General features: G+C 36.4%; 2 protein-coding genes across 2 annotated transcripts; one reads left to right on the top strand and one right to left on the bottom strand.

Moving 5' to 3' along the window:
* The first annotated feature begins 2,811 nt into the window (after nt 1-2,811).
* Nucleotides 2,812-3,700, top strand: med9 (mediator complex subunit 9). The gene is made up of 2 exons (XM_088437539.1): nt 2,812-2,935; nt 3,117-3,700. The coding sequence occupies exons 1-2, from the start codon at nt 2,853-2,855 to the stop codon at nt 3,334-3,336; spliced, it is 303 nt and encodes a 100-aa protein (XP_088293665.1). The 5' UTR covers nt 2,812-2,852; the 3' UTR covers nt 3,337-3,700.
* An 882-nt stretch (nt 3,701-4,582) lies between these two features.
* Nucleotides 4,583-6,656, bottom strand: LOC148410276 (dexamethasone-induced Ras-related protein 1-like). The gene is made up of 2 exons (XM_088437350.1): nt 6,316-6,656; nt 4,583-5,307 (listed from the first exon to the last, which is right to left on the bottom strand). Exons 1-2 carry the CDS (start codon nt 6,584-6,586, stop codon nt 4,778-4,780), a joined length of 801 nt encoding a protein of 266 aa, XP_088293476.1. The 5' UTR covers nt 6,587-6,656; the 3' UTR covers nt 4,583-4,777.
* Between the last annotated feature and the right edge of the window lie 8,504 nt (nt 6,657-15,160).

Below are 15,160 nucleotides of genomic sequence, written 5' to 3'. Positions count from 1 at the left end.
CTTGAAATGGGCTTTGTTGTGTTCTGTTACGCCTTTCCATTTAATTACCATTACTGCTTATTAGAGGTGTTTCCTTACTATCTGGCAGGTGTGAGAGGAGGGAGCGTCATAGACCCTTTTCTCTCGTGACAATATATATAGGTCAGTGTGTCTTTGAAGGTCAGTAGATAGAATCCAGTCCATGAGCCATAAGACAACAAACTTATTATGCCTACAGCTGTATTTAATAAACAGAGCCAATTCTTTATATTGTAAATGTGAACCATGGTCAATGAGAGAATACAATGCCTTCCATGACGCGAGCTCCTCAAATTTCAAAACAATTCCTGTCCATTTGTCAATCACACAACATTTTACAAATCTAAAAGTTATTAAAGACCAAATAAAATCTGAGATTTGTTTCTAAATGCACCTATTTTTTGAGGTATGGCTAAAAATGAGTCCCACATTCATTGCATATACGTAGGTAGCTAGCTAGTTAGCTAGCTCGATACAGCTAGCCCTGCAAGTGCATTTTTTCTTGAAGTCAAAATTTACAGAACAGCTTTTGGTGGTATGATTTAAATTCTTGATAGTAGGAAACCAAATTATTGGGCCTTCAGCTGTATTAAAAAAAAAAAAAAACTGAGCCAATTCTTTATATTGTAGATATGATGCTAGCTCAGATGTCAAAACAATTCTGTCCATTTGTCAGTATCATACCAAATTTTACAACTCTACAAGTGTTTAATAACTGAGTAAAATTTGTTTTTAAATACACCTATTTTTGAGGTATGGCTATGAAGGTGTGTGTAGTTAGCTAACTAGCTAGCGATACAGCTGACCTTGAAATTAGATTTATTCTCAATGTCACGGTTTACGAAACGGCTTAAAAATATTAGTTACATTCTGAAGTGAGAAGGAAACAAAACTATTGTTCCTGCAGCTGTATTTAATAAACAAAGCCAATTCTTTATATTGTAGACATACAAAGACAGACAATGAGAGGACACAATCCCTTTCATGAGGCTAGCTCCTCACATTTCAAAACAATTCCTGCCCATTTGTCAAAATCATACAGCATTTTACAACTTTACATGTTAATAAAGACTCAGTAAAATGAAATCACAGATTTGATTCTAAATACACCTTTTTTTTTTAGGTATTGCTAAAATGTGTCCCACGCGAGTTGCTTGTCGTTAGCTAGTTAGCGGCCCCTGAAATTGCATTTTCCTTTGATGCCTCAATTTACAGAATTGCTTGGTGGTGGTATTTACTGTAAATCCTCAAGTTGGAAGGAAATGATACAATCCTATCGTCTTGAAGTCCTGTTAGCTAGCAAGCTAGTTGATGGATAGTACAGTGGAAAATTTGCGACAACCTGGTGGGATATACTCTAGCCATCACCATTTCTTATAGCATGGTGTGGTTTCACACATTCAGCACACTCACGCCATTTGAAAGCCAAAACAACAGTTAAGATTTACTGATTTTGAAGCCTATGTCGGCCATTTTTTTAAACACGTTTTCTGGAAATTATTGGAATATGGGTCAGTGAATGAAAGATGAGACAGCTTTTCCCCCTAGAGACATTAACACTCTGAATAACAACAACACTGTGAAATAAACAAATGCACTCTTGTGAAAATATGATTTATATTGTATTCTCTTTATTATTTTTTAATTATTTATTCTATTTATGGTTCTTATTATTAATATGATCCAATCAGAGTAGCACTTCCAGTTTTGTAGTATATCTGGTCCCAATAACATTTAAAGCATTCTATTCTATTCTATTCTATTCTATTCTATTCTATTCTATTCTATTAGGACAAAGATAGGTCAGAATTATGTGCATTGACGCCACAGTCCTGCCAAGGACATCTACAAGCGTGCATAATACTTGTTCCATCTGAAAAGCAGCTAATAATGGCTCATCTCCAGATTCATCATATTCATTTGTGTTGCTTTTTTTTTTCCAAATAGACCCTGAATGGTCCAAAAATGATTGTCACATCCTTCTGCCTAAACCACTGAATTTGTAAAGTGGCACTGAATGTAGCTACAGGTCCTTGAGGTTGCTAGGTAGTACTAATATAGAGCCAGAATCCATTTAGAGCTTCTTGTTACGATAATTGACATAACAGACAATAGTTTGGAGATTTTTCCACGACAAGAAAAAGAAACCAGGTCAGTATTATTCAAGTGACCCATAAAGCCATACTATCTGCGAACTGTCTGTGATTGTGAGCTGCCAAGACAGGCAAAATAACAAAGAACACAACATTCGTAAATATAGTTCACTGAATAGATGTAACATCAATTTTGGCTGCCTTTTTTAATTGCTGAATTGAAATACATATCAACATTTAATCCAAATTATATTAAATGGGTATCAATAAAGTCTCTTTAGATTTTAATATTACAAAAATAGATTTTGAAATAAAAAGTTTTGTGTTTGGGACCTTTTTTGGAAGGACTAGTGAGATTTCAACCAATCATTTGCACATTTGCAAAGCAGAAAACTTATACTTATTTTTTCATGTTCACAATTATTTGGTCTGTACAAGATTAAAATTGTAATTTAATTTAGAAAAGTGTAGAACTGACAACTACATTATTGTATGTTTTTATTATTCATTCATTCCATATGCATCCAATACGCAAATACATTCATGCTAAATTATATGTTATATTTTTCATTAGAATGTGCAAAGGTAACAGTCTGTTTTAAAAACATACGTATCTTGTATAGAATAATTAGTCAAACTAAACTGACATACAAATTAAGCGACGTTCGTCCTTTGCGGTGACGTCAACAACTATTCTAGCATTACGTAGTTGACCTGCGACGAGAAAGCAAAAAGCAAGCAATGATGGCAGTCGCACAGCCGAGGCAAGAGAAAGAAGATGAAGACTGCTCTCTTCTTCCTCTGGTTCACGATATTATCAAGTGGTAAGACGAAACAAGAGTCAGACGATGCCTTAAGTCTAAATTGTCTCGATTTTCCCCAATGAATGAAAACCGTTACAGTGATTTATTGTACAACGTGTCAGCCACAGCTAACACTAGGCTAAGCTAATAAGCGGTGATACATGCACGAAAAATAAAATGTCCTCTTTGTTTTTATTACAAGCATGGACAAGGAGAGCCCGGACGTGCACCAGGAGCTGAACAAGCTGAAAGCAAAAATCCAGGAGGCCCGGGAGCAAATCTCCGCCATGCCCGGTATCGAGAGCAGCCCTGTGGAGCAGCAGCAGCAGTTGGCGACGCTCCGGGAGCAGGTCCGAACCAAGAACCAACTGCTGCAAAAATACAAAAGTCTGTGCATGTTCGACGTACCCAAAGCGTCTTGACTGCTGAGATGGACGATTACTGTATTCTGACATGAAGGAAAGAAGACATAAAAAAATGGGACGGACGTTTTGTTTACAAACACAAGTGAGCTACGGTGGCCCACGAGATACAATTTTTCATAATGGGGGGGTGGGGGGCTCACGAATGGACGTTTTGTTACGCCAACGTTTTGTAGTCAGTATACTATATTACATTGTATATGTGTGTTTGAGAGAGATGTTTTTTCAGCAATATTTGTAATTAAATTATGCAGAACAGCAAAAGAATCGCTTGTATTATTACAAATTTGCTGATATATTATTCATAGTTACGGTAATTAATATAAAGACATGGATTGTGTTAATGATCACTCACAATAAATTTCAGTAATGCTTCAACAACGAAGGAAATCTATACATTTTAAAAAGTTTACATTTGAGACAGTTGCTTCTACAACACTCCTTGGAAATCTCAATGTCCCATCACTGGTGAACTATTTCTCAAGCAAGAGCTTCACTTTATCATCAATTTTCATTTATGATCATAACTTTTAGCATGTTTAGCATTGTGAGTTAGCATTAAGCTAGTTGACTTTAGTGGTAGTTTTGAGTTTTGTTTTCATCTTTAAACTTCAATCATCTACTAAGTGAACTAGACTTTGGTTTAATGTATTTCTTTCCCCAAAAGAAACACATGGAAAAAGGAGCAAAAATGAAAAAAAAGTCTACGGATTTCGGTTATTGCGGATATTTTTCGAAACGTCACCCCCACAATAAATGATAGTAGGACTTTATAACTCCTGCTAGCTGATCAAAGAAGTTTTGTATTGTGCGTTAGCATTGAGCGTTGTAACTTGAGTTTTGTTATATGATTGAAGTGGCGATAAAAGACAAATTGCTCACTATTTTATGCAAATAGATAGATTTCATCTTCTTTTTTAGTTCTATTTTTTAAACAAAAGAAACGAAAACATCAATCTCTAATCCCTGATTTCGGTTAATGCGAATTTTTTGGGAACGTCACTCCCATAAATGATACATAAATGATGGGAGGGTGTATAAGTCCTGCTGATTTGGTAGCCAGTCTATAGTGTTTGCATTGTGTGTTAGGATTGAGCTAGAAGACGTTCAATGTTGTTGTTTTATTTTTGAAGTGTCGATAACTGACAATTTGCTCACCCCATTATGCGAATTAATGAATTTCACCCTCTTGTTTTAGGTTTATTGTGTTCTTAAATAGGATCTTAAAAAAAAGCAAGAGCCGAGATTAAGAAAGTAACAATATTTTATTTGATGAAAAAATTGACAGACAAAATAAATACACATTCAGATTTGTTCATAGTGTAACAAACATTCAAGTCTGGTTGGGGATGTAAACAAAAAGTCTGGAGCCAGTGCTTGTCCACATTTGCATGGCTTCATCAGTCCGGTCCAAAAGTCTTTGGTTTTCCCCTCTACGGGGTCAGCAAATGACACAGCCCTTCTCCTTGGCCTGCCCTCCCCCCACCGCCTTCTCCTTGATGTACATCAAGTCGCTGTGGACGCTTGGGCGTCGCGCGAAGGGCGCCACGATGCCGTAAGCGTCTTTGCACTTTTTGGCCCGGAATGACTTGCGGTGCAGCAGCTCGCACGATTGCAGCGACACTTTGCAGTGGCGGTCGGGGCTCATCTCATCCGGCAGCTTGGCCATGGCAAACAGCGTCTGGAACATGCGGTCCACGTTGGTGTTCTTCTTGGCCGAGATCTCGAAATAGGCGCAACAGCGCTCCTCGTCGGCGTCGGCGTGGAGCAGCTGCTCGATCTCGTGGTCCTGCACCTGACGCTGGAACTCGCGGTCGCATTTGTTGCCGCAGATGACCAGCGGCACGTCGGCGCTCTCCTTGGTCTTGTTCCTCAGGCACGATTTGGTCTCGTAGATCTGACGCTTGAGGCGCTGCACCTCCTGGAAGGAGTCTCGGTTGTCTAGGCTGAACACCAATATGAACACGTCGCCTGCGGGACACAAAAAGATCAAATACATTCAATACTAAATTCAGATGTCATTTAGTAGTGATTTAACAGCATTAGTGTGCATTTAGGTTCATGAGTGCATTTCTGCATTCATTTGTGTGAGTCAAGTGCACACCGATGACGTTTGATATGAATGAATCACATTGCTTACTTTTTTGTTGTAATATTCTCAAGTGAAATTTGCATTGTTATAAGATTTTACTTGTGACTGAATTACATTGCATTGCATCGTCAATAAGCTGCATTGCATGGAAGTGAAACTGCTGTCAGTGATTGAACATTGCATTGCAAAAAAAAAAAACAAACTATGGTGTTTGCACTCATAATCATTTTTTTTTTCCAAAAAAGTCACAATTTCTTTCCTTACTATGTTTTGATGTATTGGTGTTTAATTGTAGGTTTTAGTTTAATTGAAGTAATCTTCATCTTACTTATGTATGTATTTACTTATTTATTCCTGGAGTGTTAGGGCAAAAGAGGGTTGTAATACTTTGACTTTTTCTTGTAACATCGCTTTTTTTTTCTTTTTTTGCAGGACAATGTTTCTCTCTGCAAGTGTTTACCTTTATTGAAAGATTTTTTTCTTTTTTATTAGAACTTCATCACTATTTTTCTTCTTCTTTATATTATTATTATGATGATGATGATGATAATGATGATGATGATGATGATGATGATGATTATTATTATTATTATTATTATTATTATTATTATAAATTTACTTCTTTTAATACGATGGATTTTTCCTTTCTGTAATTTTGTGGTTATTCCTAAATTCTCACCTTTTTAGACTTGACTAATAAACTTCAATAAGCACTACTGTAGTAATAAATACACGTTAACAAGAAATACATTGCATTGCATTGTTAATGCATTTTGCAGTGCCTCAACTCTAATTTAATATATTCCTGCGTAAACTGCAACGACTCTAAATGCACGAATTCCCAAATGCAATTTCCTGCAAAAGCATCAAGTTTTCCCCGAACGCACCTGTGAGGATGGAGAGCCTCCTCATGGCCGGGAAAGGATGATTCCCGGACGTGTCCAAAATGTCCAGCTGGTAAACGCTCCCGCGGATGCTGTAGAACTTTCTGTGGAAGTCCTCGATGGTCGGCGTGTACTGCTCGTCCACCCGCGAGTTCAAAAAGCGCGAGATGATGGCCGTCTTGCCCACTTTGGTGGAGCCCAGGATGACCATCCTGCGGCAGTTCTTGGCCGGGATGTTGAACTCGTTTTCGGAGGGTGTCATCTTCTTGATCATGGTGGATTGCAGGTTTAAAGATCCACTTTGGCTGAGTGAGTGCGCGTGGTGGCACAAGTGAGACGTGATGTGTGAGTCTCACAGATGCTACAAGTGGTCCGGGTTAGTCAATTTATTAGACGGATGGCCACGCCCCCCAAGTGCGTCATGCGTCACGCACCCGCCCAGGCAGCTGGAACAAACCCCCTCTCCACACACACCCCTAAAATAAGTCACTATGATGAGTTCATTGTGTTGAAAACATGGGTCCACAGGCCGTAAAGGCTCAAAAAGACTCTCTCGCACTGTATGTGTAAGAAATGTAAAAAGTTAATAACGCGCCTCACAAGCTTAAACGTGTAAAGGACCCGTGCAATTATTGTTGTAAGAAGGTGCATTTTTTTTCTGCTGCAAAAATGTATCTGTAATTTAATTTCCTTCCCTTCCTAGAAGAACCAAAGCTGCAGTGTCAAGGTTAAACCAGAGGGGGACACTCAACCTTAGAAATACAGTAATACTGAATGAAGTGCTTTTCGCACCGGCTTTTATACTTTTGCAGTTCAATTTTACAGTTTGGGAGCACTTTTTTTTTTTTTTGCACTGGACAAGATTTAACAACGTACACTATTGCATTTTTTTGCATCTCTTATCGAGTTTAGCCACCCTTGCTGTAGAAGAAAAAAAACCTATGACTTAGATGATGATGATGTCCAGTCATCTTAGAGTGAAACCGTTCAGGCAGTTTTCTACATGTCATTAGCAAAACAATATACCGAGGCACGAGGGGGACTAATGCTATACATTACGTCTGTAATGTTCTTGCTAGGCACGAGTTTGAAAGTTCGTACCATAGTTCTACAGTTTTTACTTATTTGTAACACACAACAGCAAATTATATGATGGGTTTAAAAAAAATAAAACAAGCTTATGTCTAAAAAAATGAAATTGATATTCTAATATATATATATATATATATATATATATATATATATATATATATATATATATATATATATATATATATATATATATATATATATATATATATATAGTGGGTTTTTTTACATTTACAATTCTACATTTATTCTCCTTTGTTCTCGTAAGAAATGGACAAAGTTATGTTCTTTAAACATGCATATCATATCTATACAGCGGTTTTCAACACTTTTTTTCGTTTTGGAAAAATCTCGAGGCACACCACCAGCCAAAAAATGTTAAATTAGAAACTGTAGCCCATGTTAACAATGTAAAGTCATTCTAATCAAAGTTTTATATGCAATATCAATATAGTCTTTGCTTATTTTTTTATTTTTATTATTATTATTTTTGTATCCCCAATCATACTTGTGTCTTCATCAGGCTCTGAATTTTCCTCCTTCATGTCAGTCACTGACACAGTACTTTGAGACAAGATGGTTGCAGGCACAGCTTGTGGTGAGTAGCAAAGTAGAGTCTGTTAGCTTTGCCAATAACCATCAGTCCTTAAGAAGTCTGAAATTACTGTGCTGCCATCTATTGGCCAAAAGTATTTATTACATGATGACTGCACCAAACTGCTCTCACAACAGACAACGGCACATGACGTTGATAAAAATTTCAAAAGAAAAATAAATGTGAAATGGCTGCTGGTAAATTAAATTCGATACGTCAAAGAAGTTTTTTTTTTTCAATTTCCCAAAAAATTAAAGAAGATACATATTTTTACAATAATAACGATACACATTACAATGGTTTGGGTATTTTATATTTTTTTGTAGAGCTGGGTTGAAAAAAACATGACCCAGTAATCACTATCGAATCGGTATTGACTCTTTTCATTGTTTTTCCTCCAAATTCATGCGATTGTTTTCGTATTCACTGACCCGCATTAAAACAATAAAACTCGCCCCAAATCGCTGGCCAGATATTTCACAGCTCTGCTAAGCGTTCTGGTTTGATTGCGCTCAAGAGATAGAATGAGACTTTTTTTTCTGTGAGTCAAACACATGATGCTATTCTTTACCTTGACTTTGAGCGAAATGTTCAAACGGCCCTGACCTTTTTTGGCCAGGGATGAAATCAGATAGGTGTACTTAAGCCTGGCTGTTCTAGGCTCGGGGCAACGGGTTTGTGTAACTGCGAAGGCAAGCTACGGCAGCTCTCTTTTTACCATTGGTCGATAATGGAACCGGCATGTTCCCTCGGCTTGAGAGACATGCCGAGCGGTTCACGCTGCCCTAACGCTGCGGGACACAAACATACATATTTTCTGATATAATAACACTATAATATAAATACAGTTATTATCTGTTCCAATCTTCCGTGAAAGCAAAATAATTGGCATATCAAAGTTATGCAATCACAGCAAAAAAAGAAAAACATTTACTCTGAGAATTGCTTTGAACGTGAAGGGCAAGGATTTTCACCTAAAAGCCAGTAATCAGTAAATCTTTCTGTGTATTCGCACAGCGTAGTTACGTGGCCTTCGAGTAGAGTAAACACGCCGGCTGCCGTGAGCCCACTTAGGCCACGGTCAGCAACATTTACACTGAGGCACATTAATCCCCTCTCCAAGTTATGTTTGCTTTTGTAAACATGGACACATAAGCTTGGAAAATGGCACACTGGCATACCCATGAGAGTTTAGTTGAAAGTTGTTTTGAAATATAAGCACTACACAATGAGGTTGACCATTTTGAAACAAATATATCAGTTGCAATATCACGCAGTCGCGATGGCCGCGCTAGCTAGCTTGTTGGCTAACCTGCTGAGGTTTCACCTCCCATCACCAATCATTTGCAGCCTTACTTTTTAAAACCTATCCAGTATTATACATTTAAATAATCAACTTTAACTCTGGACTAAAAAATCTTTTGTGCTTGATGCTACGTATCATTATCATTGTGTCATAAAATTTGGAAAGGTGTGTGAAAGTTTACTTTGTAGAGCCAGTGGTTCTAAAACCTTTTACATCACTTAAAAATGAGTAAATAACTTGTATCTAAGGAGGGCTAAAACAAATTCCATTTGGAATGATTTCGAAATATTTCAGAAATATAAGACATCTGTATTGAATTTGACCATTATTTTCACAAATAATTTGCACCATCACGGAGAGATGTTAGGATTGTGCTCGCATGTTGGCCAACCTGCTGAGTTTCACCTTATTTGCAAATTAGTCACAGCTGCACTAATTAAACAATACACAGTTATTTATGGCCATAGTCCCTAGCAAGGGTAGCCTAGGCTAGCCAATTACATTTGGAATCAAGCACTAAAATCCATAATAAATACGATGGTGTAAGCACTCACACAAGCTCAAGTCTTTAGCATGTCAGCATTTTAGTGACACCGGGACGGTATCTTAATGACACTGCAACACCGACCAATAGCAGACCACCATATTAGTGACGCGTTGCAGTGCAGGCGGTTTGACGACACAGAAAATAAGAACAATTACCTAAAAAAGGCTGAAGAGGGAGGCAAAACAACATGAACACAGCCAACCCCACAGGTCATGACGGCTCTTGGTGCTATAAAGTGGGAAAAATGCCATAAAGAGGAAAGACAAAAAAACATATTATTCCACTTCGTAAACCAGGGATGCACTGTGTGTGCGTGTGTGTACATACACACACATATATATATATATATATATATATATATATATATATATATATATATATATATATATATATATATATATATATATATATATATATATATATATATATATATATATATATATATATATATATATATATATATCGGTAAAAGTACAATATAAAAGATTATGATGCAGCTGCTGCAGTAAAAAAAAAAAAGGACCTTTCAACGCTTTTGATTATGTTTTGTGGTAACAACCATATTTGCAGTTATAGTCAGAAAAAAAAATAACAGCAGATGTAAAAACAGATTTTATTTCACGGTGATGGTGACATACATGAATCGAAAGAGTGACAGGAGAAAACGCGTAAGCAGTGCATGACACATCAACAGTGAGTGCCAAGTATAATTAACAGTTGCCCAGAGCATATGCAAAGGGTATATGTGAGAATATGAGGGAGTCCGCTTGCGTATTTTTTTTGTCTAGAAAAAAAAAGTGTACTAACAGGTGCAAGCTGTTTCATTATGTAATCTGATAAATTGCATTAAAAAAATCTGCAGTTTTATACTATTTATTTGATATTTGTGTGTGTTTAGTGAAATTTTGTAAAGGTGTGGTACACATACGGTATATATATATATATATATATATATATATATATATATATATATATATATATATATATATATATATATATATATATATATATATATATGTATATATATATATATATATATATATATATATATATATATATATATATATATATATATATATATATATATACACACACACACACACACACACACACATGCAATGCTTTTTCACAAATGAAAGAAGCAATATTGATGGTACTGCCTGTAAGCAAACCGAAACTTGTTTTGCTCTGTGGGAAATTACGACTGGATGGACCACACCAGTAAATGACTCGAGTGCGTGGGGATCACTTGTTTACGCACATTCAAATATTCCCAAATGCAATAAAGGTAAGTGTGCTGGAATAGACTCGCCGGTCAGTTCCAGGCAGCTGCGACATGCAACAACAGCCACAACAACAATCGACCACTGACTTCCACTGTTACTCATCTAGTGAGATAACATCTGCAAGTTGATGAATGTGTTTGCGGAGAGCATGAGAGGCTATCTGATGGCAATTGCGGGAGACAAGAAGGGATGGGGGGCACTTGCGTGTCAAGCAAGGCCAAGCTGTTGAATGAGGTTCGGCCCCTGCGCTTTCCAATACACTCAAAGCTGGCTGGAGTCCAGCTGTATTCGGCCCATCGCACGCATGTTTTGATGCTGTCGTTAGTGTGGGTGGTACACAAGCTGATGTCCATCTCCATTCCTGATGTGGGGCCCGCCATTGGAAATACATGACGTGTGTTATTATATATCACCCCGGCATAAGGACAATGACACCCGTGCTTTTACTGTTTTATATCCATGACCTGTTTTAGCAAGGGTTGGGCCACATTTTCAACTGACTCGGAGAGACACTATTATGTTTTGATGCAGCCGTGCAATTTTCGAGATGATGGGAGCGTCGGGCCTTCTCGGGGGACAGCAGATGTAAGAAGGTTTCAAATTCAAACTCCTTAGTGTGAGTCACTGAAAAGGAGAGTTCTTCTGATGCCACTTTCAAACTCATACAGCATATATGGGCGCAAGACAACAGAAAAAAAAAAAAAAATAGAATAAAATATAAATACAAAATATATAAATAAAATAAAAATGTTAAAAATATCGACAATTATTATTTATATAAAATTACATATGGAAATAAAAAATTGTTATGTGATAATGTAATAAAATGTAAATTGTTATATACCGTAATATATATTATTTCTTCCTAAATGTAAATATAACTAATTTAGCCTCTCATTTTTGGTGAACTATGCCAGGCATTCTCTGAAGAGCAACTTACAAACCAGTGCAGCTTGTACTCCAAAAAATACGGTATGATCAAAAAAAAAAAAAAAAAAAAAAAAAAAAAAAAAATATATATATATATATATATATATATATATATATATATATATATATATATATATATATATATATATATATATATATATATATATATATATACATAATAAGATATAAATAAATAAAATATAATAATAAAAAAAATATTTTCAAGAAAAAATGTGTGTGTTTGTGTTTTTTTCTAAGGATATTTGAACTCCCTTAGCTCTTGAAAAAAAAAAAAAAAACAAACAAACGAACAAAAAACCTAAACCTTTGCAGCGTAACAGTCGTTCTGTATTTCGCACTTCAAACAGTAAATTTTGTACAAAATCACACAAAAAAATGAATTGATATTGCTTCACTGTCAGTGACATCATTTCATGGTTTGTCATCCTTTTCTTGCTCCTTGGAAATTTGCGTTTGCACCAAATGGTCCCATCCTATTGGCCTGTACCCATTCAAAAGTTGATGTTTTTTTGGAATCAAAGTGACTTTTTGTCCCCCCCCAGGTTATACACTGCATTATTTCACTCTTTCAGTATTCACTTGATTTTTTTTTTTATAGGTCATATTAAAAAGTGGGAAAGTTTTGAAAAAAACTCACGTTTGGGAAATATTTCTTTTTTGAGATCTTTTGTTGGAACACCAAACAAATTCCTGTAACAAATTAAATTTTGACTAAGCCGTCAAAATAAGAAGAAGTGGTTAAAATCCTCATTTGGACACAGATAGGTGATCTTCTTTGAATTCCAAAATAAACAACGAACGTTGTGTCGTCAGCCGCCGCCCTGTACGCTTTTAATTACGTAACCCTGACGGCTCCATGCTGAGATAAAAAGGAAATGAAGAGGTCAAAATGAAAGAGCGGTTGCGCATCATTGGGACGGCCTGATAAGTTTTAATTCCACACACACAGACTTTGAATACCAAATATTAAAGCTTCAATTGTACCCCCCTCCAGGAAGCCAGTGTTACATAACCACCTGGTCAGGTACGTGATCCGTATCACAGTCAACCTGGCAAATTGATATGCAGCAACAGAAATGCAGGAATATTCAAATTTGTAGTTGGCGGTGGTTCCTTTGAAGGCCACAACAAACAAATTCGTTTTTGCGCTGCATGTTCGAAGCAGATTACGTCAATCATTTAATCAGTTGACTTTGGTTCCTTCGTGTGAGGCTAGCCAAGTGTTTTGTTTATTTGTTTTTTTAATAAACACAGTATTAGTCGGAGTAAATCATATGCACAGCCACTGACTTGACACCTCACTTCCTCTTGTTTTTGTTTACATCCACACCACGTAACGAGTCCCGTCTCAGCGTGACGCATCAGCCCTGAATGGCCGGGACGGACATTCCTACTGTTCTCTTAATAATGCGTATGTGAAAATACGAATAATCATCCGTTGCCATGCACAGACATGCCGTCTGGGGGTCAAGCCGGAAATCTGATGTTGCCTTCATGATTATCATCATGTTTCCTGACTAACAAAACATCGCCAAGCAAAACGTTGACTCAAACCAAAAGTTGAAAAACACATAACATACAAAAACTCATCCCCTGCCAATGATGAGTATATTGTGTTTCTCCCGGGTGCATGTCGAGTTTTTTTTTAACTCATATTCAACCCTTATATTAAGGGGTCGATACCGCATGGATCAAAATAGACCTTTTTTTTTTTTCAAAATACTGTATCTGCGTTTGAATAACATTTATTCAAATGTGAAATAAGTACAATCATGTCATTTACAAGGCTTAAAACAATTATATATATATATATATATATATATATATATATATATATATATATATATATATATATATATATATATATATATATATATATATATATATATATATATATATATATATATATATATATATATATATATCTTATTCAATATAGTATGCATCAGTTTTAGAGCGTTTGCTCAGAACGTCACAAAATCCATGTTTGTTTGTTGTCCACAATGAGGCTGCATGGATCATGTTTCCGGTAGATTTTGACGCATTATCAAAAGGAAAAGACGGCTTGATTTATCTCCTTCAGCCCTTGATTGTGCGCTTGAACAAGCTGGCATGGATGTCGGCAGGTGGGGGGAGAAACAGCGAAGGACAACCTTCCACGCTCTGATTGTGTCTCACACTCAGTTGTCACTTGGATAAAGAACGCCCCAAGTAACATGATCAGTGAATTATCTCCGAAGACCTTCATTTCAAACAAATTGGATGAGTCCGAAGATAATTACCAGTGAAAGCGTAACGAGGATGCTTGCGCAAAAGACGAGCAGGAAGGAGAGGACATCCGTATGTAAAATGGGAGGAGCTATTTGATGTGTCAGATACTGATGATGACTTTTCGACTAAATCATATTCAGCTACTTAAAAAAAAGAACAAACCATTGAAACTTTAGTATTTATATATTTAAAAAAAACATATTTTATTAACCGATACACTTGTCAATAGAAGCAGCCCTAAAGTAGGACTACAGGATGAACTTTCAATGTATCTGTGTGGGGATATTTCGGTTTTGCAGTTGAAGAAATAAGTGGTAAAATATTGGCATGTCAGAGATATAATTTCTACATGCTGAAAGAAAAAAAAACGCCAACCACCGCATGCATTTTGTTAAACTAAGGACTAAAAGGACTCTCATGTTCCCGTTTACTATCGCATGCTAAATTGTTCATCTTCTTGCAGTCTGCTCAAGAAAAGGAAAATTTCATCTAAAAAGAAAACTGGCAAATAATTTATTTTCACCCTGTTAATTTTGATGACCCCATTTTAGATAGAAGATAGCACAGTTTGTGAGTCCATGTGAAATTGTTCTAAAATGGGGAGCAATAAATGATCTAAGGTAAAACCCATATATTCTTGTAATAAAATAAATGTAACTGGAAATGACAGGAGCCATATTTTCTCTGGATATTCTGTCACAAGACGGCTCTCAACTGCCATCCCGGTAATTAATCTCCAGACAGACAAGCTGATGTCCTGCTGTTCACAGTCAGACTCTTCACCTTTGTACCTTGATGATAGA

Source organism: Hippichthys cyanospilos, chromosome 16 (assembly GCF_059441005.1).
Source record: "Hippichthys cyanospilos isolate Australia breed blue-spotted pipefish chromosome 16, RoL_Hcya_1.0, whole genome shotgun sequence".
Taxonomy (NCBI): Eukaryota; Metazoa; Chordata; class Actinopteri; order Syngnathiformes; family Syngnathidae; genus Hippichthys; species Hippichthys cyanospilos.
The sequence above is the reverse complement of the archived record's forward strand: the minus strand, read 5'-3'. Positions and strand labels throughout refer to the sequence as shown.